This window comes from Neovison vison, chromosome 13 (assembly GCF_020171115.1).
Source record: "Neovison vison isolate M4711 chromosome 13, ASM_NN_V1, whole genome shotgun sequence".
NCBI lineage: Eukaryota > Metazoa > Chordata > Mammalia > Carnivora > Mustelidae > Neogale > Neogale vison.
In genome coordinates this window covers 88,678,905-88,701,340 of record NC_058103.1, presented here as the reverse complement: position 1 = coordinate 88,701,340, position 22,436 = coordinate 88,678,905, and the positions used below count along the sequence as shown (strand labels likewise).

At 37.4% G+C, this 22,436-nt stretch overlaps 1 protein-coding gene across 1 annotated transcript in view; it reads left to right on the top strand.

The window, feature by feature from the left end:
• Positions 1-304: 304 nt before the first annotated feature.
• Positions 305-22,436, top strand: part of FAM98B (family with sequence similarity 98 member B) — a 36,633-nt gene continuing 14,501 nt past the window's right edge. The window contains exons 1-6 of the mRNA XM_044231551.1: positions 305-432; positions 7,367-7,512; positions 8,618-8,752; positions 15,288-15,466; positions 18,855-18,935; positions 19,486-19,602. Of these exons, the coding sequence (XP_044087486.1) occupies positions 362-432; positions 7,367-7,512; positions 8,618-8,752; positions 15,288-15,466; positions 18,855-18,935; positions 19,486-19,602 (729 nt within the window). The 5' untranslated portion in view covers positions 305-361. The remainder of the gene's footprint in view (positions 433-7,366; positions 7,513-8,617; positions 8,753-15,287; positions 15,467-18,854; positions 18,936-19,485; positions 19,603-22,436) is intronic.

Below are 22,436 nucleotides of genomic sequence, written 5' to 3'. Positions count from 1 at the left end.
ACCCAAGATAACGAACGATTCCATTTTGGGACTTTCGTTATTCAAAGAGAGATCCGGAGCCTGATAGGTTGAGAACAACTTGGCTAGAATCACGGTGTTTGCTAGGATTGAGCTCAACACACAGAAGAGACCCAGCACAAAGAAACCTTTTTATGACTAGAATTTACTGTTATCTTAAACCCGTGTCACTGTTCTCTCAAGCGGCTTTCCTCACCGCCCGCGGAACAGCCGGAACGGTTACGCCCCCAGTCGGAGGCGCTCCTCGACAGTCCTGACTGAGACTCCACCCGGAACCTTGGCGCCGTGACGCAGGTTTCCGGCGGGCTTCTTAGAGCGCCGAACGGCTTTGGGCCGAAGGACCATGAGAGGGCCGGAGTTGGGTCCTGAACCTACGATGGAGGGGGACGTTCTGGATACCCTGGAGGCACTGGGGTGAGTATTCCCGGGGACGCCCTTCCCCTGAAAACGTAAGCTCTCCCTCCGCCTGGCTGCTCTGGTCTCCTGCCCGTGGGCCTCCGCTGGGCTCCGGCATCTCGGTGGAGGCCTCCTTCCCCGCCGTGCTCCCGCCGGCGCCGACGGAGTTAAGAGGGAGGCGGGAGGGAAATCCGTTTGGGGGGTGGAGCAGGGCGGGAGAGCTGGGGCGCGTGGCCCCCTCTTCCAAACTCCTGGCCTAGAAACTCCGTAGCCGCGAGCTGCGGCGTTGGCGTGGAGCAGCAGGGCTCGCACCAGCGGGTCTGAGGAGCGTGTCCCTGCCCCACGGGTGTTATTTGTGTTGACGTAGTTGTCCCGCCTAGGGCTGTGGGGTGCTGGAACCCCGACTGCGGCTGGGGGCTGTTGTCTCCTGCCAGGTACAACCTGTGGCTTAATTAGGGCTGGGGAGCGAACCTCTTGCTTCCTTGACCGGAGCAAGTGTCCAAGTTAATTGTGGGTCCATTCATTCAACCGTTTCATCCGTTCGTTAATTGCATATTACTGTGGCATTAATATGCATTAATTAATGCATATTTATGTGCTAGGCAGAGGAAAGAGACAGTTTGCAGATTACCAGTAGCTCCCATAGTTGTTGAGGGCTACAAAGAGTCTCCTGGAATTTACAATTCAGAATGCTAAGTGCCGTGAGAACTCCTGGAATGAATGATGTTAAATACTTCAAAGCACTGGGATCAATGCATGCAAAGTAGTCTCCCTCTCTCTGTTGTCATCCCAAACTATCTTGTCCTGTGTATTTATTTAGCCTCTCTGGTACTGCCACCCTCCCCCCCCCATCCCCCATGCTCCAGGAAATCAGGTGCCTTTATCTGTCTTGTTCCAGCAACCTCCTCCAGTGTGGTCTGGGAGAATAAAGAGCGGTTGAATAAATGGGTAAATGAAGAGAAGTTCAAAGAAGAGAGTGCATAGAGATAGACATAGGGACAGATAGTTTAGGATCAAAAAATACACCTTACTTAAAGAGATTGGAGCCATCTGCACAATAGTTTCCCTTGCCAAATGCTGGAATTTCTTGAATGGGGAAGGCTGTGCCTTTGCACTTTACAGTTCTGTAGTGAAGTTTGAAAACCCCACCCCACCCCCCTTTATTTTTTTCTAAAACTGCCTTGCCTCTTCTATCAGTTGCTTCTTGTAGACCCCAGGATTATCTACTTTGTGATGTAACAAAGCCGTGCACTTAGTAGATAGGTCCAGGATAAATGTTTGTCAACTGAAAGAACTGAACCAGTGATCACTTAAGGGGCATTTTTATTCTGTAAAATCTCTTGGAAATTTTCACCTGACTTGCTTAAGGAGGTAAGCAAAACAAGTTAAAATACTTACTAGAAGTGTGGTAGACCCCAAATAGTTTCAGATTCCAGGGCCTCCAGATAAAAATAGTATGATTCTGTAAGTAGTTTATGACAAAGAGAAAGTCAGTGCTTTTTTTTCTCTTACTTCATTACTTGAATTTGTTTCTTTCCTTTTTTTTTTTTTTAAAGATTTACTTATTTATTTTAGAGGGGCTGGGTGGAGAAGCAGAGGGAGAGGGAGACGGAACCTTAAGCAGACTATACCCTGAGCACAGATCCTCATGAGGGGCTCAATCTCATGACCCCGAGATCAGGACCTGAATCAAAACCAAGAGTCAGATGCTTAACCAACTCTGCTACCCAAGTGCCCCGAATTTGTTTCTTTTGTAGGCATTTTGAAAAATGAACTTTGCTATAATCTTGACTTTTACCAAGGAAAATTAGTTTCAGATTATTCCATATGGAAATTAAAACAGTTTACATACTTTAGAACTGATTTTTTCTGGAATAGCTGAGGACAAAATTTTGAAGTTGATTTTTCTTACAATGATAATGAAATGTGGAAAGTGGTATTTACTTACAATATGTGTTGTATTTGAACACTATTGTAAAATACCCATTTAGTTTGTGAATAATGCATTTTCTGTTGTGACTGGACATTTAGACTGTTAGTGAAAGTTCTCTAGTTTATAAGGTAAAATTGGAAATTAAAGGGAGGTGTTAAAAGGGAAAATGTATGTGAAAGAAGAGTTCAGTGATACACGTGAAAACTGGGTGGAGATAACTTTGTTTCCTCATCTGAGAGGAGGAGGCTGAAGCACATGATTTCAGAAGTCTTTTTTTAGTTCTGACCATCTATGATTTTTGTAGAGGGGATCTCAGCCCTGGTTATGCATCAGAATCATGTATGGAGTTTGTGAAATAAAAGGTTCCAGTCTGTTCTATACGATATTGACTGGATCATGATCTTAAGGGGTACAGTACGGCATACATATTTTTAAAAATCTTCACATCTTAGTTTCGAATCAGCATTATGGAAGGAAGTTTATTTCAGTTACTTATTGAACACAACTGTATGTTGAAAACTTCGGAACAGAATTGATCTCTGTCCCCGTGGAGCTTACAGTCCAGTGGAAAAACGGATGTGATCACACAAATATTATAAACCTTAATAAGCTCTTTAAAGGAAAAGAGCAGGGTGACATGACATGACAGGAGGTGGACAGGAGTAAACTAGGTGAGATTCATAGGAAAAGAGGACAAGGGTGTTCTTAAATTGGGAACAAAAGATGAAAGCTCTTGAAGTGGAAAGGAACTTGCTGTATTAGAATAACTGGAAGGAGGCCCATGCACTTGGAGAGCAGAGAGCAATGGCCAACATAGTGGAAGATGGTGATTGAAAAGTTAGGGGAGGACGAAGGCACGCAGCAATTTTTAGGCTGTGTTGTGGATTTTGTTCTTTGTTTTAACAGCAGTGGGGCGTGTTTGAAGGATTTTAAATAAAAAAGGGAGAGATCAGATATCTCGTTTTAAAAGTTACTTCAGTAAGGTGGAGGTGCTTGGAGAATTTAGTCAGGGTAAGAAGTGATGACTGCTCAGCGGAGGTGGATATGGATAAAGTTTGCACTGTAGAACTTAGTGATTGATTGGATATAAGAGCTGAAGGGGATGACGGTATCAGGGATTCATTTCTTCGGTAAGTATTGAGACCCAAAATGAAGTCATACACCTTGGAATCTAATTTGGAAAGGGAAGAAAATGAAGATAGCAGGGAGGTAGGAAATACAGAGAATATGGAGTGACCAGTGGAATGGAGGTAGAAATGAGATCCAAGGAGAGATGAAGGTGAGTGGTCAAAAGAGCAAGCTAAAGAATAGTAGGTTGTGGTCAGGGAGTGACTGGTTTGATTTAGTGATTTTGGAGGTGGAGTAGTTTTTCCGGTGATGGCAAGGTCTAAGGGGTGCCTCGTTGACATCTCATGGCAAAGGTCTGAAAAGATGAATTCCAGGAATTGAGAGCTCAGGATATTGCATAGGGTATGCATACAGGCAAATAGCAGAAATGGGATTGGAGAGAAAAACAGCACAAGGAATTTTGGGGAGTGTCCAAGCGATTAATAGGTGAAAATCACAAAAGGGAGAATGGCATGTCTGACTGGCCTGCGCCTAAAGAGAGAAGTAGGTATTTATAAGATGGTGTGGGACCAATAATAGGTATTTATAAGATGGTGTGGGACCAATAATTCCCTTGTTTGGGAAGCAAGGAGGGCAAAAACCCTACCATCTGTCCTTTAAGAACTTTCAGGAAGTAAAATCACCAAAGCTAGAGGTGGTAGGGATAATCTTTCTGACTATCAATCTGGAACAGTTGTTTGTAGATGAAACACAGTGGAAGAGTTTGGGTCAGTAACTGGAGAGCTGGATCAGAGGCAAGCCAGTAGTGCATACAAATGACAGAGGGAAGGAAAGGGTCTCATATTTTATATGTTGGCTGATGGAAATGGAAAAGAGAAGGTAAATTAGTCATCGCCTGTGTCTTTGCGGGGGTTTGCCAGTGGCCCTAATGGATTGAAGATTGGATCACCAGAGCTCGAAGCAACTGTGTTTCCCAAATAGGTGGCTCTGGGGGAGTCTAGGCCTAGGGGAGGTGTCCCCAGTGTTTGGAATAAGAGTAGCACTTTCCTACTTAAATAAAAATACCTTGAATGAACTAAGAACATAGTCCCTATCTTATTAGATATGGCAGTTAAGTGAGGTGATATACATAAAGCACACAACACTGGCCTAGTGTAAAAGCAGTTTTTGGTGTTAGTTACCATATAATTGTGATTATTATTAGATGTTTGGTTTTGCTAAATGCATTTTTTCTTCTTTTTATTTTTACCTGATTTGGTGAGCTGAGGCCTTAAGTTTTGTAGGGGTTTTTCCCCTTCTAAATTCAGTATTTTTTGGTGATTTGAAAAATTTTATTGAATTTTATAATCGGCATTTCAGTTAAAAATAACCTCACCAATGATAAGGATTCATTAAATTTATTCAAGAGTTTATGATTATTTCTTTCTTGTAGAGATGAAGGTAAGTAGGGGGATAGAAGATGTTCACTATTAAATCTCAGTAAGAGTCACTGTGAGATATGGAGGAAAGATAATGTATAGAAGAACCAGTCTTGCTTGTAGGAGCAGAGACAGTGGTCTAGTCCCAGCTCTCTACTTGGCTGTGTCAACTGGCCAGGTTATTTCATTAACTTTCCTTATTAGCATAGACAGAAGTTTGAGTTCATATGGAGTGTTTGGGTTCAACTCTAGATTTAAATCCTAGTGTCATCACCTAGCTATTATCTTCTGATCCTACAGCATTAAGATCATGCCGACTTCACAGCATTGCTCTGAAGACCAAGTGAATTATAAATAAATATAATTATCAGTATCTATGGCTGTATCTCTATTTGTGCATGCCTGTTACTGTGCCTAGCCTGCTACTTAAGGCAGGTATCTTAAGCTCATTAAGCCTTAATTTCTTACCTGCCAAATGAGGATTTGAAAATACTCACCCTTCATGAGCTATGACCAGAGAATTCAGAGAAAAAGAAATGCAAATGGTCTTTAAATGTATGAAAAGATGTACGGCCTTGCTCTTAAGAGAAATGTAAATTAAAACTCTACTGAGATACCAGATGGTCAAAAATCTAAATGTTTGGCAACTTTGGTGAGTTACGGAGGAATGGGTACTCTTACACCTGATGGTACAATCACCGTAGAGGAGTATTTAATAATATCTAGCAAAGCTACATATTCATTTACCTTTTGACCCATCAGTCTCACCTCTAGAAATCTATCCCAGGTGTAACCTGCCAAAAAGTTGCCAGTTTTTTTTGGAAGAGCAAAACACTGTAAATAACCCAAATACTCCAGACACTGGAGTACTGTACACCTATAAAATAATTGAGTAGTGAGGTGCCCCGGTGGCTCAGTGGGTTAAGCCTCTGCCTTCAGCTCAGGTCATGATCTCAGGGTCCTGGGATCTAGCCCTGCATCTGCATCTGACTCTCTGCTTAGCAGGGAGTCTGCCTCCCCCCTTTCTCTCTGCCTGCTGCTCTGCCTGCTTGTGATCTCTCTCTCTCTCTCTCTGTCCAGTAAATAAAAAATAAAATAAATAAAATTTTTAAAAAAGTAATTGAGTAGTGTCTCTGTTGTTCTCTAGTATAGTTGACAATATGAATTTGAACCATGTGGCTCCCATTTGTATGTGGACCTTTTTCAGTAAGCTATGTACACTGTGAAACTATGGATGGTTTTCTTTACCGTGCAAAGAAAGTATATAGTATGTATACAAAGTATGTGTTAATTGGCTGTTATACAAAGGAAGTATATAGCACGTATACAAAGTGTGTGTTAATTGGCTGTTTATGTAATCAGTAAAGTTCCAGTCAGCTGTAGGGTAGTAGTAGGTAAGTGTTTCAGGAGTCAAAATTTATATGCAGATTGGCAACTACATGGGGATTGATACCCCTCACCCTTCTGATGTTCAGGGATTGGCTGTATATGTAAATGTATGGGTGTGTATTGTTTAAAGCAAGGGATAGAAGAGTGTATAGTAGACTACCTTTACCTAAAAAAAGAAGTATGTATATGTTTATATTTAAAAACAGAATGACAAGCCCAAACTAATAAATATAGTTACCTATGGGGGTGGGGGAGAACAGAGTAGAGGGAACAAGATTACGATTGCAAGCTACTTATAAAAAACATTAAAAAATTAAAGAAAAAAAAAGATTAGAAGCTTAATTTGAATGTACCTTGTTTTGTAAATTATACTTAGAAACAATGTAAATGTTTTACATAATTATAAAGCTAAATAAATGAAGTCAAAGCAGAGAGACAACAAATTGCTGAGTTGAAAGCAAAATGAAAGAAATGTTTATCAGTATATTGAGTAGGTAGTTTCATCACATGGAAAGGAATTTTTTTTTTTTTTTAAGATTTTCTTTATTTGTCAGAGAGCGCACACAAGCAGGGGGAGCAGCAGGCAGAGGGAGAAGCAGGCTCCCTGCTGAGTGAGGAACCTGATGCTGTACTTGATCCCAGGACTCTGGGATCATGACCTGAGCCTAAGGCAGATGCTTAACTGACTGAGCCACCCAGGTGCCCCTCAGCTTTAATTTTTTAATTTTAAAATTTGCATGTATTCTTTTTTCACTAAATTTTCTTTTTTCTAGTTTTTGTTACTAGTATATGGTTATTAGATTCTGTTCTATTTGACTTTGTGTTAGTTGCAATATTTATGTTAAAATTGGTTGATAATTTTACTAAAGAATGATAAAGGGAAAAAAGCCAAATGTCAGTTACATAGGGCAGAAATTGGCAAACTATGTCTATAACAGACCCAATAATAAAAATCACAGGCTTTGCTGACCATATTAACAACTCTGGAGTTGCATTGTGAAAGCAGCCAGAGAATGGCTATGAATGGCTATCTTTATTGCGATGTTCTGCTAAAACTTTATTTACAAAAATAGGGAGCAGGCCTTTATAGATTACTATCAAGTTTTTTTTTTGTTTTTTAAACCTTTTATGTCTTCCTTTCTAGGTATAAGGGACCACTGTTAGAAGAGCAAGCCCTTACCAAGGCAGCAGAGGGTGGACTGTCTTCACCTGAATTTTCAGAGCTCTGTGTTTGGTTAGGCGCTCAAATAAAATCATTGTGCAACTTGGAAGAAAGTATCACTTCAGCTGGTATTGTCATTGTGTTTTATTTACTTTTGTATAATAGTAGAGTGAAATGATAGCTTATGATTTATAGTTTTGCCTGTGGTTCCTCTACAAAGAAAAAGCATTAATATTATGAAGGACTACAGTATATAATATTAAATATACGTAGATTAAATTACATATTAATTCAAAGTTGGCTCTTAAATTTATATAAGATTATAAACAATAACTGTTTACAGTCTTAACCTTAGTATTCTTTAGAAAAAGTAGAGTCTGAATTTGATTATTTAAACAGTTTAATTTTTGAATACTGCTTATTTTAAATTAAGGTTTTGTTTTTGTTTCATGAAAGTAATTTGAGTTGCATTAGCAAGCCTGTAACTCAGGACATGGATTTACATAAGAATAACATAAAAAAACTGTGCTACCTCAGAAAAGTTTAATTCATTTACTGTCTGGGTAACTGGAATCCTTGTGGGTTTTCAATTTGTAGAATTTCAGTGAGAGAACTAAAATGAAAAATTTTTTATGATTGAGCATTTGATGGGGTACAAAGTAGTCTTCCCTTCTGAAGCTATCTTTACTTTAAAATTTTCTTTTCTTGCCACATCCGATAGAATTCAAAGTAGCAAAGTAAAATTAGCTGAATTTAAAACATGTGGCACAAATTTCTACATAATTAGATTGTGAAAGAAAGATAAGCAATGAGGCTTAATTAGATGATTGCATTTGTTATCTGAGTCTGTAGAAATACAGTAGAAATAGATCATTTGCTCTGAAGCCAATTAATAATTATAGCCATAGTAATGCTTTTAATATTTCAGTTACTGACATAAAATATTCCCAGTTTATCTGCTTTTGTGGAAAGTTTGTTGGAAAATACTCATCAGGGATTGAAGTACAAAAATATATATCTCATGATTAGATACTTAAGTTCTTAAATTTAAATATTACTTTCTGTAGAAGTTGTTTGATTACCTGAGCATTGGGGTCACATGTGTAAGAATTTAATTTCAAGTTGAAAATTTATAATTGAATGTAAAATTGAGATCATTTGGAGGTAGATTTTATAGTGTCAGATTAGATTGTAAATATTTATTAGGTGTTTTATGATTTTTCTTCTTTAAAGGGAGAGATGATCTAGAAAGCTTCCAGCTTGAGATAAGTGGGTTTTTAAAAGAAATGGCATGCCCATATTCTGTACTCATATCAGGAGATATTAAGGACCGTTTAAAAAAGAAGGATGACTGTTTGAAGCTTTTATGTAAGTTACCTTTCTTTGAACATTTAAATTCTTTTGTTTTTTGTGGTTTTTGTTATTTTCAGTATTTATGAAATTTCATTAGTGAAGCTTTAGAAATTTTGTTAGAAAGGTTTTAATCTGAAGCTGACTTAGAGATACTTATATAAATGTGGTATAAATTCTAAAGTGCAAAGATTTCAACTACTTACGATTGATTTGGCCAATATAGAATGCCCTGTGTTTGTGAGTTATACATTATTTTAGTTATTTTTCTTTCATGTACTTCATCTCTGAGCATGCATGACTAAATGACTAAAGTTGGTCATTTAGAATCCTATTTATTCTTAAAACTCTGAAACTAGGCAGCTAAGTAGATTATTTCATCTTGTTTGTAGTGATAGATGTTGAATGACAGTTCAAAAATACTTATTGATCACCAATTACTGTACTAGAAACTGCTCTAGGCATGAGGGTTGTATCTGTTTTTTAAAAAATTGTGTTCTCTGAACATACGAATTCTAGTGAGTGTGGCGTAATTTTTTCAGGGGTGAGTTTGGAGTATCGATTCCCCTACATCCAGATAGTTACCATAAATAATATGTCTATTTCTATTGGGGTCCTTTAAATTTTTTTTTTTAATTAAGTTGAATTTCATGTTGTTTTAAAAGTTATACAGTGGCCATTTGAAAGAATTTTTCTAGCATCCTTATTACTGAAGATTTCTATTATTTTGGGTTTCACCATTTATAAAGTGATCCATGTGATATATTCCTAATAGGCTCTAGTGTTAGTAATGTTTGTTTCATTGGTGCAGAAATCATAAATGTTGAGTGGTACTGATAGTGTCGACATTTGAATTACCTTGTGTGTGTTGGGGGGATAAAAATTACGTGCCCTCTGCCCCATCTCTTGCACTGTTTCCCCATCTTCCATTTATTATCAGTCACTGATTTAATGAACCATTGTTAATAATTATAGGTTGTACAGTAACCCTTAGATATATTGGACAGAAAGGAAGCTAAGAAGCAATGGCTTAGAGGAACTTTTATGCTCTTTCAGTCAGTGAGAACTGTGTACTCAATTGTGTTTCCCTTTTTGCATTATCTGCTAAAAATCTGAGCAATAATAGCAATACAGATTTATGGTACAAGTAAAAGTGAAGAGGAGATGGAAGAGAAATTGGTATAGCTTTTTCTGATTATGAAAATGCATGCCTGCAAGGTGGGGCAAAACAGGGAATTAGTGTTAAATGGGTATAGTATTTGTTGGAAGATAAAAATGTTCTGGAGTTGGATTGTGGTGATGATTGCACAACAGTGTGAATGTATTTGATGCTGCTATGTGCTTGAAAATAGAATGGAAATTTTATATGTTAAAAAATTATATAATCATCCTAGAAATCTTAAAAAGTAGAAAGAATTGTAAGGAAAAAAATCATTGATAATCTCACTCCCCAGAGAGAATCATTAATAACTTCTTGGTATATTTTCTTTTCCATCTCTTTTCCTTTACACACATACATTTAAATAAGATTGGAGTCTATCATAGATACAGTTCCTTCTCTTTCTTCTTTTCATTTAATGTGTTGTGAGCATTTTTTCATCACTTAAAATTTTTTTTGGAAAAAATAAGTTGGCTACATAACATTCTATGCTATGGGCATAACATTTTTACATAATGGTATTTAGATTCTTTTGTTTTTAATTTGTTCATATTTTTTAATTTGCTCATTCATATTTGTTACTTTTACTTAGCTATATTGTCATATTTTGCCTCAGAGATATACCAGTTCACAGTCTTACCACCATCTCTTCCATCTTGAGTTTGACTGTCTTTAGAACATACTGACTAATCCTCTTCATATTTTTCTTTGGTGTGTTTGCAACGTGTAAAAGATAAAAAGGTCCTTACTATGTGAAGAGCTTTTATAAATCAAGAAGAAAAAGATAAAAACTCACTGGAAAAATATGTAAATTACAAAAGACATGAATTGGCACTCTACAGAAAAAAGTTTTTTAAAAATTGCTTCTGAGGGGCGCCTGGGTGGCTCAGTGGGACAAGCATCTGCCTTTGGCTTGGGTCATGATCTCAGGGTCCTGGGATTGAGACCCTCATGGGGCTCTCTGCTCAGCAGGGAGCCTGCTCCCCCCACCCCCGCTTGCTGCTCTGCCTACTTCTGATTTCTCTCTCTGTCAAGTAAATAAATAAAATCTTCAAAAAAAAATTGCTTCTGAACATGAAAAGATGAAACAGTATTTCTCAGAGTTAAGGAGTTACAAAAGTAAAATGGCAGGATACCATTTTTCACTTAATAGGCGAGTAAATACCAAAAAAAAAAAAAAAAAGTCATCGTATTAGGTGGGAATAAGCATTCTCATATACGATAGGCATGAAAATGTGGGAGAATAACTATATAACCTTTTAGAAGGACAAATTCTCAGTATCACTTTAAAATTCACCTACCTTTTTTTTTTTACCTACCTTTTGACTTGGAAATTCCATGACTAGGAATACATACCTATTTCCCTAAGTGTACAAAGATATATAAAAATGATGTTTATTATGGCATTATTCATGTAGTTAAATAGAAATGGCATATCCTGGGCAACTGGGTGGCTCAGTGGGTTGGGCCTCTGCCTTCAGCTCAGGTTGTGATCTTGGGGTCTTGGGATCGAATCCCGAGTTGGGCTTTCTGCTCGGCGGAGAGCCTGCTTCCCCCCACCCCGCCTGCCTCTCTGCCTACTTGTGATCTCTCTCTCTCTCTCTCTCTCTGTCAAATTAAAAAAAAAAAAAAAAGAAGAGGAAAAAAAAGAAATGGTATATCCTTCCAATGATACCATTATATAGCCATTAGAATGAAAATAGATCATATGTACTGATATGGACTGATTACTGCTGTATTGGTAAATTAAAAAAATATACAGAAATGTGCAGTATGCTCTTATTTGTATAAAAGAAAAGTGTGTAGATGGTAGATGTGTATTCTTCATATACATACACATATGCCTAAAAAGATACCCAGGAAATTAATATTGATTGCCTCTAGGGAGGGGAAATCTGAAGATCTGGGGTGGGAAGAAGACTTTTTATTATATTGTTTGCCGTCTGAATGGATTAGCACTTTAAATATTAGACTGAACTCTTGTTTGTAGAATTACATGGAACACGTTTCCCAGAACAAAGGCAGACTGGCTTAGGTTCTGTCCAAAATACAGATTTTTGAATAACTGGTTATCTGTTTAAATGAAGTTTTGAAATCAGAAGGACTTTGGCATAATCCTGATAAACACGGCTTGATACATACTGGTCTTAACTTTTTGTGGGGTCTTTTGACTGTCACGTTTAAACTTTGTGGAAAAGTCTTTAAGTCAGTGACTCTCAATCCTGCCTGCCCATGAGAATTACCTTAGGTCTCATAGCATATAGTAGCTCAATTCCTGCTTCAGATCTGCTGGTTCAGAATCTTTGAGGGTGGGACCCTGGCACCTCCACAGGTGTATCTCAGAGAATACTGTGAGTTGATTTCCAGACTACTACAATAAAGTGAGTATCACAGTGAAGCAAGTCAAATGAATTTTTTGGTTTTCTAATGCATAAAAAAGTCATATTTTCAATATACTATAGTTTATTAAGTGTGTAATAATAGCATTATGTCTAAAAAATGTACACAGCTTTATTAAAAAATACCTTATTTCTAAAAAATACTAGGTGTCATTGAGCTTTCATTTTTAACTTATTTTTTATTATTTTTAAAGATTTTATTTATTTATTTGACGAAGAGGTCACAGGCAGGCAGAGAGAGGGGTGGGTGCCAACACAATAGCCATTCTGCAGCCCTTGGATCAAGGAGTAATTTTTATTTTCAAGTCTTTTTTTTTTTTTTAAAGATTTTATTTATTTATTTGACAGAGAGAGATCACAAGTGGGCAGAGAGGCAGGCAGAGAGAGAGGAAGGGAAGCAGGCTCCCTGCTGAGCAGAGAGCCCGATGCGGGACTCGATCCCAGGACACTGAGATCATGACCTGAGCCGAAGGCAGCGGCTTAACACACTGAGCCACCCAGGCGCCCCTATTTTCAAGTCTTATTATCTGAGAAATATAATCCCTAAGACTATCACTGCCATAAATAAAATAAATAAAAAAAAATCTTAAAAAAAAAAAAAAGACTTGAAAATAAAAATTACTCCTTGATCCAAGGGCTGCAGAATGGCTATTGTGTTGGCAGGCAGGAAAGCAACACTAATCTCATTGTAGAGTTCCGTGAGAGCCCTTGGGTGCGTTGTCAATGAGCAGTTCTGTTTTGAAAGGAATCTTTTTTTCTGAGTAGTGGGTCTCAGCAGTGGGTTTAAAATAGTCAATAAATCATGCTGTCACCCATGCTTTGTTGTTCCATTTACAGAGCATATGCAGAGTAGATGTAGTGTAGCAGAATTTTTAAGGGCCCCAGGATTTTTACAATGGTGAATGAACATTAGCTTCAACTTGAAGTCCCCACCTGCATTAGCCCCTAACAAGAGGTCAGCCTGCCCTTTGAAGCTTGGAAGCTAGGCATTGGTTTGTCTCTGTGAGAAGTCTTGGATGGCCTCATCTTCCAATAGTAGGCTGTTTAATCTGCACTGGAAATCTGTTGTTCAGTATAGCCACCTTCATTACTTAGCTGGCTCTTCTGGATAACTTGCTACAACTTCTGTATCACACTTGTTGCTTCACCTTGTACTTTCATGCTGTGGAGACAGCTTCTTTTTTTTTTTTTTTTTTAAAGATTTTATTTATTTATTTGACAGAGAGAGATCACAAGTAGGCAGAGAGGCAGGCAGAGAGAGAGAGAGAGAGAGAGGAGGAAGCAGGCTCCCCACTGAGCAGAGAGCCTGATGCGGGACTCGATCCCAGGACCCTGAGATCATGACCTGAGCCGAAGGCAGCGGCTTAACCCACTGAGCCACCCAGGCGCCTTGGAGACAGCTTCTTAAACCTCATGAACCAACCTCTGCTAGCTTCAAACTTTCCTTCTCCAGATTCCTCACCTTTGTCAGCTTTCATAGAATTGAAGAGGTAGAGCCTTGCTCTGGATTAGATTGGTTTAAGGAATGATGTGGCTGGTCTGGTCTTTTACTCAGACCACTCAGACTTTCTCCATATCCGCAGTAAGGCTGTTTCACTTTCTTATTTGTGTGTTCCCTGGAATAGCTCTTTTAATCCCCTTCAAGAATTACCAAAATGTGACACGCAGACAGGATGTGAGCAAATGTTGGGAAAATGGCACTGATAGACTTGCTCAACACAGGCTTGCCACAGACCTTGCAATCTGTAAAAAATGGAATTGTCTGTGAAGTGTAGTTAAGTGAAATGCAATTAAATCAGGTATGTCTATACTTTAGTTTTCTCAGATAGTTCTCAGCTGGGGTTGTGGAGTGTGTTTGTAGTGTGTATATAATTTTGAACAAAAACCAATCCGGTATTTTGACTACTACAGTGAAAGTTAATTTAAAACAAAACTGTAACCACCATGTAAGAGTATTGAGTGATTTTCTTCTATATGGCTATTGAAAGGAGTAAATGAAATGATGGTAAAGGAACTTATGAACAGCCTGGGGTGGTCTATCCTGAGGGCCAGTGGTTATTCAGATTGCTCTGTCAGCTTATAGATCAGTTAAAGCTGTGCATTCTCCCCTGAGTTGAGCACTCTGTGCATATGAGAGAGCACATTTTTAGTTTTACACATTCTACATTCTTACATTATTGATTTACTGGTGGGTCTCTCCTACTTGACTTTCAGTTCTGCAGTAGGCATGATCTCTTTTTTAAAAAGTTTCCTCCTGCCCTCTTTGTATTTGTTTTTGTGATAAGAACACTTAACATAATGATCTACCCCTTAGCAAATATTTTTTAAAGATTTAATTTATTTTCAGAGAGAGAGAAAGGGAACATAGAAAGAGGGGCAAAGGGAGAGGAGGAGGGGGAGAAGCAGACTCCCTGCTAAGCAGGGAATCTTACTCGGGGCTTGACCACAAGTTCCTGAGATCACTGACCAAAATGTATCAGACTTTGCTTATGACTACTGTGCCATGGTCCCTCTGATTTTAAAACTTTATTAAAACAGATCACCTGTTTCATAAAAATTTGTTTGATAACTTCCAGTTTCCTCCCTCCCCCAACCCCTGGCAACCACCATTCTATTCTCTGCATTATGAGTTGGACTGTGTTAGGTTCCTGATAAAAGTGATATCACATTATATTTGTCCTTCTGTGTTTGGCTTATTTCACTTCACGTACTGTCCTCCAGGTTCATCCATGTGTTCGCAAGTGGCTGGATTTCCTTTTTTTTAAGGCTGAATATTCCATTTTGTTTATTATACTACATTTTCTTTATTCATCTACTGAAGGGCACTTAGGTTGTTTCCTTCTCTTGGCAATTGTGAACAGTACTGCAGAGGACATGGCAGTGTAAATCTCTTTGAGATGTTGATTTTAGTTCTTTTGTATATATACCTAGAAACGGGATTTTTAAGTGGTTCTTGTATATTTTAACATTATGTTTTTCCCTTTTTAAATTACAGTATTTTTAAGTACAGAGCTTCAAGCTTTACAGATACTGCAGAACAAGAAACATAAAAATTCTCAGTTAGATAAAAACAGTGAAATTTATCAGGAAGTTCAAGCTATCTGTGATACTCTTGGTGTACCCAAGTCAGCAACTTCTGACATTCCGCTTATGCTAAACCAAGTGGAATCAAAGGTACTGTATTTGTTTTATCAAAGGTACTGTGTTTGTTTTATTTTTCATTTCCCAAAAATGGAATTAAATGCTAACATGTAAATGTTGAATTAAAAATGAAAATATTTCCTTTAAGATACATTCTGTTTCTGGAGAAGTGTATGTTCCTGTAAACCAAATGTTGGGTTTTGAATTAATATGCATGTGATTTAATTTACCTATAGCTAATATTCAGGAATCAGATTTTTCTTTTTTAAAGATTTTTTTTATTTGACAGAGATCACAAGTAGGCAGAGAGGCAGGCAGAGAGAGAGAGGAGGAAACGGGCTCCCTGCTGAGCAGAGAGCCCTATGGGGGGCTCGATCCCAGGACCCCGAGATCATGACCTGAGCAGAAGGCAGAGGCTTTAACTCACTGAGCCATCCAGGTGCCCCAGGAATCAGATCTTAATGAGCGAGGGCTCTTAGGCCTTTCCAGAGTTTTCTGTGCTAGAAATCACTTTGCAAGTTAAAGGATCCCTTTCCTAAAAGTTATGTTGTAGTATAATGAAAGAAGTAGAGTAATCCTCCAAAGTCAAAGGCAAACTACATTTAAAAACATATTGATGCAGAATTGTAACATGGTTGTCTTTGGCAGTGAGCAAGCAGTTTCTGGTGGATAGGTGTTTAGTAAGTGTTTGTTGTATAGAGAATGAGTGAATGAGTTACCTGATATAGTTAAAAACAACCACAAACTGTACACCTTAAACTTTTTGAAAATTTCTTTTCAGTTATTAAACTACCTGCCCTTCTTCCCTGTTGAGCCACATATTAGAGAGAATGTTACTCTTGCACACCAAATTCCAGCCTAGTTTCTAGGAGTCCTCTAGGGGAATAATACAGGATTTATTTTAAAGGAAAAGAACACTTGCACTCTCAAGAATAGGTACTAGGTAAACTCCAGTTTTAGACACACTGTTATACTAAATCCGTGAATAAAATAGCTTTGCTTTGATAATTTTTGAACTGAAAAAATAGATTTGTCTTCATTGAATGTAAGATAATTTTGGTATCATTAAGATGAAAACCCCATTTTAAAAACATTTTTTTCTTTTTGTGAAACCTGCAGACCAAAGAATAACACTGTGAATCGCTCAAAAACATTGTTTTGGAATTAACAAGTTACTCTTCAGTGTTTATTTTCTCTTTTCATCTGGATTAAGAATGATACGAAATTGGCTAAAATGTCTAGGATAATTTCAGATTGAGACAGATTTCTAGGCTCTTTCTAATCTTCCCATACCTCTACATGTTGATCCCAAAGAGGCTTTTCCCTTTTATGGGTCTCAGTTAGTATTAAAAATACCGCAAACCTTTTGTTTCTCTACTTGAAGTAGGCTAAAATACCTGTGTTCAGATGCTGGCAGGTTTATTATAAGGTAGTTGTTACTTGGCCGTTGTGGCCAAATACTTACTTGAAAAGATTTTTTTCTCCATTCGGTTCCTATCAAAAGCAAAAATTTCCTTATTATACATGTGATGTGTCCAGAATACTCTTTGTCACCATCGGGAAAGAAAATTATTATTTTCTAACTTGAAGCTGCTCAGATGTGAATCTAATGTAATTATAGTAATATAATGACAGACCTTCAGCATTTACTGTTCTAAATGTTTATATATAATAACTCACTTATTTCTCACATTATAGATAATGAGGTAGTTACTATTATTCTCTACAATAGCCATATGAGGAAAGATTTAATAAATGGGATAAGTGTGTTTCTGAGCAGTAGTGGTAGACCTGAGGTTTGAACACAGGCAGCTTCTGGAGTCTGTGCTCTTAACTCCCTCTCTATTTGGGTTTAATTCTGAAACTTACTAAAACTGTTGTCCGGTGTTGAAATCCTGAGAGTGGAGCTGAATGTGATTATGTGTAAGAAGTTGTAAGTATGCATTCAGAATCCTACATGAGTGAGGAGTTACAAATCATACTTTTAGTAATACATGGAATGATTAAAGTTGGAGTTATATACAATATTTGGGAAATCTATAGAAATTGACTATCTTAAGAAAATAATTCTTGGGACGCCTGGCTGACTCAGTCATTAAGCATCTGCCTTTGGCTCAGGTCATGATCCCAGGATCCTGGGATCGAGCCCCACATCAGGTTCCCTGCTCGGCGGGAAGCCTGCTTCTTCCTCTCCCAGTCCCACTGCTTGTGTTCCCTCTCTCACTGTCTCTCTCTCCCCGCTGTCAATTAAATAAATAAATAAATAAAATCTTAAAAAAAAATTCTTAATGTTATGTAAGAATTGGACCATTGTACAGGCATATTTGCTGTGAGGCTAAGAAAGCTTAAGCTTTGAAGCTCCTCATTTGCAGAAGTTCTTTCCAAGTAATTTTTAAAAAATAGCTTTCTGAAGATACAATTTACATATCAAATCTACTCATTTAAAGTAGGTCAATTTTAGTATTTTTAAGTTATGTTTAGTGTATTTAGAGGCACAACCATCATTCTATTAATTCTATTAATAGAATATCCATCATTCTATTAATAGAATATTCTTTTCTATTCCGAATAGAATTTTAGAACATTTCCATCACTCTCAAAAAAACCTTATGCCCATTTACAGTCACTCTCCATCATCACCATGTTTCTGAACTAATTTTGTGTTCAAAATTTTAACTCTTTTTCCGAAGAGTGCCCCTAACATTAAATAAGCTTCATATTCCTCAAAAATCTCTTGATTATTTTCCCTAGTTACCTTATAACTAAGAAACTGAAGATAGACCATTTGGTTTTCAAATTGTTTCTTTAGATAAAGTTACTTAAGATAGGAGCATGAGCCCAACTTAGGCTTTATTTTTCAGTCATTTATCCCTAAATTATTATTATGGAATGGGTGATATTGCTATAGTAAAAACAAATGTCTGATATTTTGTTCACTAAAATAAAAGTGTTTCTTTGTAAAAGTAACCAAGTGTATATGTGGTCACTATAATTTGGAGGGATTGCTCTCCTAGGTTGTCTTGCTGAACTGTAAACCAGAATGCTTAGAATTATACCGTGTGTAAGAGTGTGCATAAGAATGTGCCATTTCAAGGAGAAATTCCGAAAATTATTTCACATAAGACCATACAGATTCTCATAGTATAACCTTTCAGCAACTGCTTCTCTAGTCATCTGTGTATATTATTTCTTACTCTGGAAGAGAACTGTGCTGTGGTTTGAATTAATATAATTAATGCATCTTTGAAAAAGATAATCTACATTGTGGTGATATTCTTTCTTGGTATGTGAAGGAGAATTTCAGTTACTTCATTTTAACATTTCACTTATTTTTTGGCATTCAAAACAACATTTTAAGAAGGAATAAGATTGTTTTAAATTGGAGATATACATTTTCATTATCTTCTATATTTACTTTTAGGTGAAAGATATACTCTCAAAAGTCCAGAAAAATCATGTGGGAAAACCACTGCTGAAAATTGACTTAAATCTGCAACAAGCGGTAAATTCCCTCCCTTTATTAGAGTAGTGAACATGGCTTAATTTTATTATTGGACACCTAATTTTACAGTAGGTAGCATGTGTTTATTATTTTGGAGAATTGATATCCTAGAGTAATAGGTCATAACATTTCTTCAGTCAGATTGTAAATTAGTTTTAATAATGCTTGGCCAAGAGGATGTATAGCACCTAATATGTTAGCATAATTGTTATTTGAAAAGGTTAGTAGCTCAGAGTCAACAAGGTAGAAATTTCGGGTATTTTCTTTCTTTATTGGTCGACCACTTAACATGCTTGAAGGTGAGGTAAAGTCTTCCAATGTAAGAGTTTAATTCTTATGTTTACTATCTTCTGATATCATAAATGTTCTATCAGATACTCTTTATTATGTAAACAATTTTACCATAAAGTCTCATGGGAACAGAAAAAGTAGTCACCAAGTACAGTATCTTTTGAATCAGTAGGATGTATTGAGTACAGTTTTTCAATTTTCTTTCTGGGCTATGCCAGAAAGAGTATAAAGTTTATGATTTTTTTTCTGAATTCTTTAGGAACAACTGGAAAGAATCAATGATGCGCTTTCTTGTGAATATGAGTGTCGCCGGCGGATGCTAATGAAACGGTTAGATGTGACTGTGCAGTCCTTTGGTTGGTCTGATAGAGCAAAGGTAAGACTGTTTTCCCATTTGTGTCCTGTAGGTGGTACTCTGTGACAGCTCTTCAGGCTGTCTTGTCTCTTATTGTATAACTTGCCACATTTGCACTGACCATTCTGTCTGAAGCACATGCACAGGCCAACTGCTGGTCTTATATAATGATCTTAGTCTTTTGTAAATTCTGTCTGCAGATATCTTAATTTCTCTCCAAATCTCTCACATTTATTTTAAACTCCTAGATGTGATTTATGCAATGATACTCATAAAGAAAAGGACATTATATGAGACAGTGACATAGAATGAGCAACTGGTCAAGAAAGCAGAATATTGGAATAAGTACAGGTAGTACAGATACCAGAACAAGTCTTCTTAAAAGTGTCTAAGGCTGTGAACTGTGTTCTAGTTGAAGAGGACATTGGAGGGCAGATAATGAATATATTCACATAGTCCAGGAATGCTGTCTCCCATCACTCCCATTTTATGCCTTTAATCTGTACCCAGGCTTCATCTGGGCACTCTGCTCCACTCTGCATCATATTTTAGAAACTCTCCAAACAGTTAGCTGGGACATTTATAGGGCTCTCCACATTTGCTTCTCCTGTTTCAGGGATTACTGTTTTGTGCTCCTCGATGTCCAGAGTCTGAAAATCATTGCTTTGTGTAGGTTGTCCACTTTGCTAGTTGTTTGAGGTAGGAGGGTAAATCTGGTGACTCTTATCATCATAACATCATCATCATCATTATTACATTTTTTTTATTGACTTGGCAGTTCCTCTGTCCCACGTTGTATCAGCTGGGGTCACTTACGGAGCTTTGTTAAGCTGGTGCTTGGACTAGGCTGAAATATTCAAGGTGGTTGTCTCATATATCTGGCTTCTGTTGAGTGCTAGGGTGCATTTGTTATCTTCTTGGTTCTTATGTGATGTCTGTCTCCATGTGGTTTCTTGTACTGGTTTCCTATGGCTGCTGTAACAAATCAGCATACACTTAGTGGCTTAAATAATAAACATTAATTCTCTTACAGTTCTGGAGATCAGAAGTCCTAAAATGAAGGTGATAACCAGGTTAACTTCAGCAAGGTTAAGTTAGCATTCCTCCCAGATGCTTCAGGGGAGAATCTGTTTACTTTGTATTTCCTAGCTCCCAAATGCCACCTGTGTACCTTTCTCTTGACTTCATCCTCTTATCTTCAAAACCAGTAGTGTGAGATCTTCCATTCTCTCTCTCTCTGCTTCTTTTGTCACATCACCTTTTGTTTCTCTCTTTTAAGTATTCCTATGATTATAGTGGACCCACCTGGATAATACAGGATAATCTCTCCATCTGGAAATCCTTGAGTTAATGACATCTCTGTCTGCAAAGTAACATATTCACAGGTTCCAGGGATTAGGATATGGACATCTTTGGGTGTCATCTTCCTTCTACTGGATTTTGTTTTTTCTTGCATTGTATTTTTTTTTTTTTCTCTTAAAGATTCCATCCACTTATTTGACAGAGATTATAAATAGGCAGAGGCAGACAGAGAAGCGGGTGGGGGAGGGGAGAAGCAGGCTCCCCACTGAGCAGAGATCCTGATGCTGGGCTGGATCCCAAAACCCTGGGATCATGACGGAGCTGAAGGCAGAGGCTTTAACCTACTGAGCCACCCAGGAGCCCCTGTGTTTCTTTATTATATGCTGCTGCTGCTTTTTTCTTTCTGAATATACTTTTAAAAATCAAGTATTCTAATGAGTTCTCCATTTTCTGTATACTTTCCCTCCCAAAATATAGTATTATCCTGTTGCAATCATGGGCTTTTTGCATGGCTATCCTTGGTACTCCACTAATTCCTGGTTGCTGTGGCCACCTTTGTCATTGTTTATTCTCTCATTTTCCTATAGTAAGTCCATATATAACTTCTAACAAAAGGTGCATAGGTGGTGATTTTTCTGAATCCTTGCATTCTGAAAATGTTTATCCATCTGTCACATTTGATTGATAGTGTGAGTAAATAAACATCTAGGTTGAAAATATTTTTCCCTAGGAATACTAAAGGCATCCCTTCATTGTTTCCTAGTGTTTGGTGCTACTGGTGAGAAACCTGATGTCATCCTATGTCCTTTTGGATGACTTTTTATTTTTCTTTGGAAGCTCTTGGGCTCTTTTCTCTAGACTGGGAGTTCTGAATTTTCATAGTAAGCGTTCGTATGGGTCTTTTTCTATATTGTGCTAAATAAAGTGGACCTTTGAACATGTAGACGCTTAGCCTTTATATATTTCTTCATTAATTTCTTCCCTTTTGTTTTCTTTGTTTTCTCTTTCTGAAAATCTTAGTCAGATTTTGGACATCAGATTCACTTGAATTGCTTTATTTTTTTCTCTCATTTTCCATCTCTTTTCCTTTTTTGATGTACTTTCTTAGAAATGTACTCAATTTTATTTTGTTCTTAGCATTGAATTTTCTTTTTTAAAGATTTTATTTATTTATTTGACAGACAGAGATCATAAGTAGGCAGAGAGGCAGGCAGAGAGAGAGGAATGGAAGCAGGCTCCGCTGAGCAGAGAGTCCATGTGGGTCTCGATCCCAGGAACCCAAGATCATGACCTGAGCCAAAGACAGAGGCTCAACCCACTGAGCCACCCAGGTGCCCCTTAGCATTGAATTTTTGTTTCTGCCATTTTTGTTTAATTTCCAGGGAGTCTTTTTGGTTCTTGAGTTTTCCTTTTTTCATATTTTTTATTCGTTTTATGGATGTATTATCTTCTTAAAGATGAAAATGTTATTTATTTACTTATTTACAGATTTTATTTATTTATTTGACAGAGAGATAGCGAGAGAGGTAACATAAGCAGGGGGAGTGGGAGTG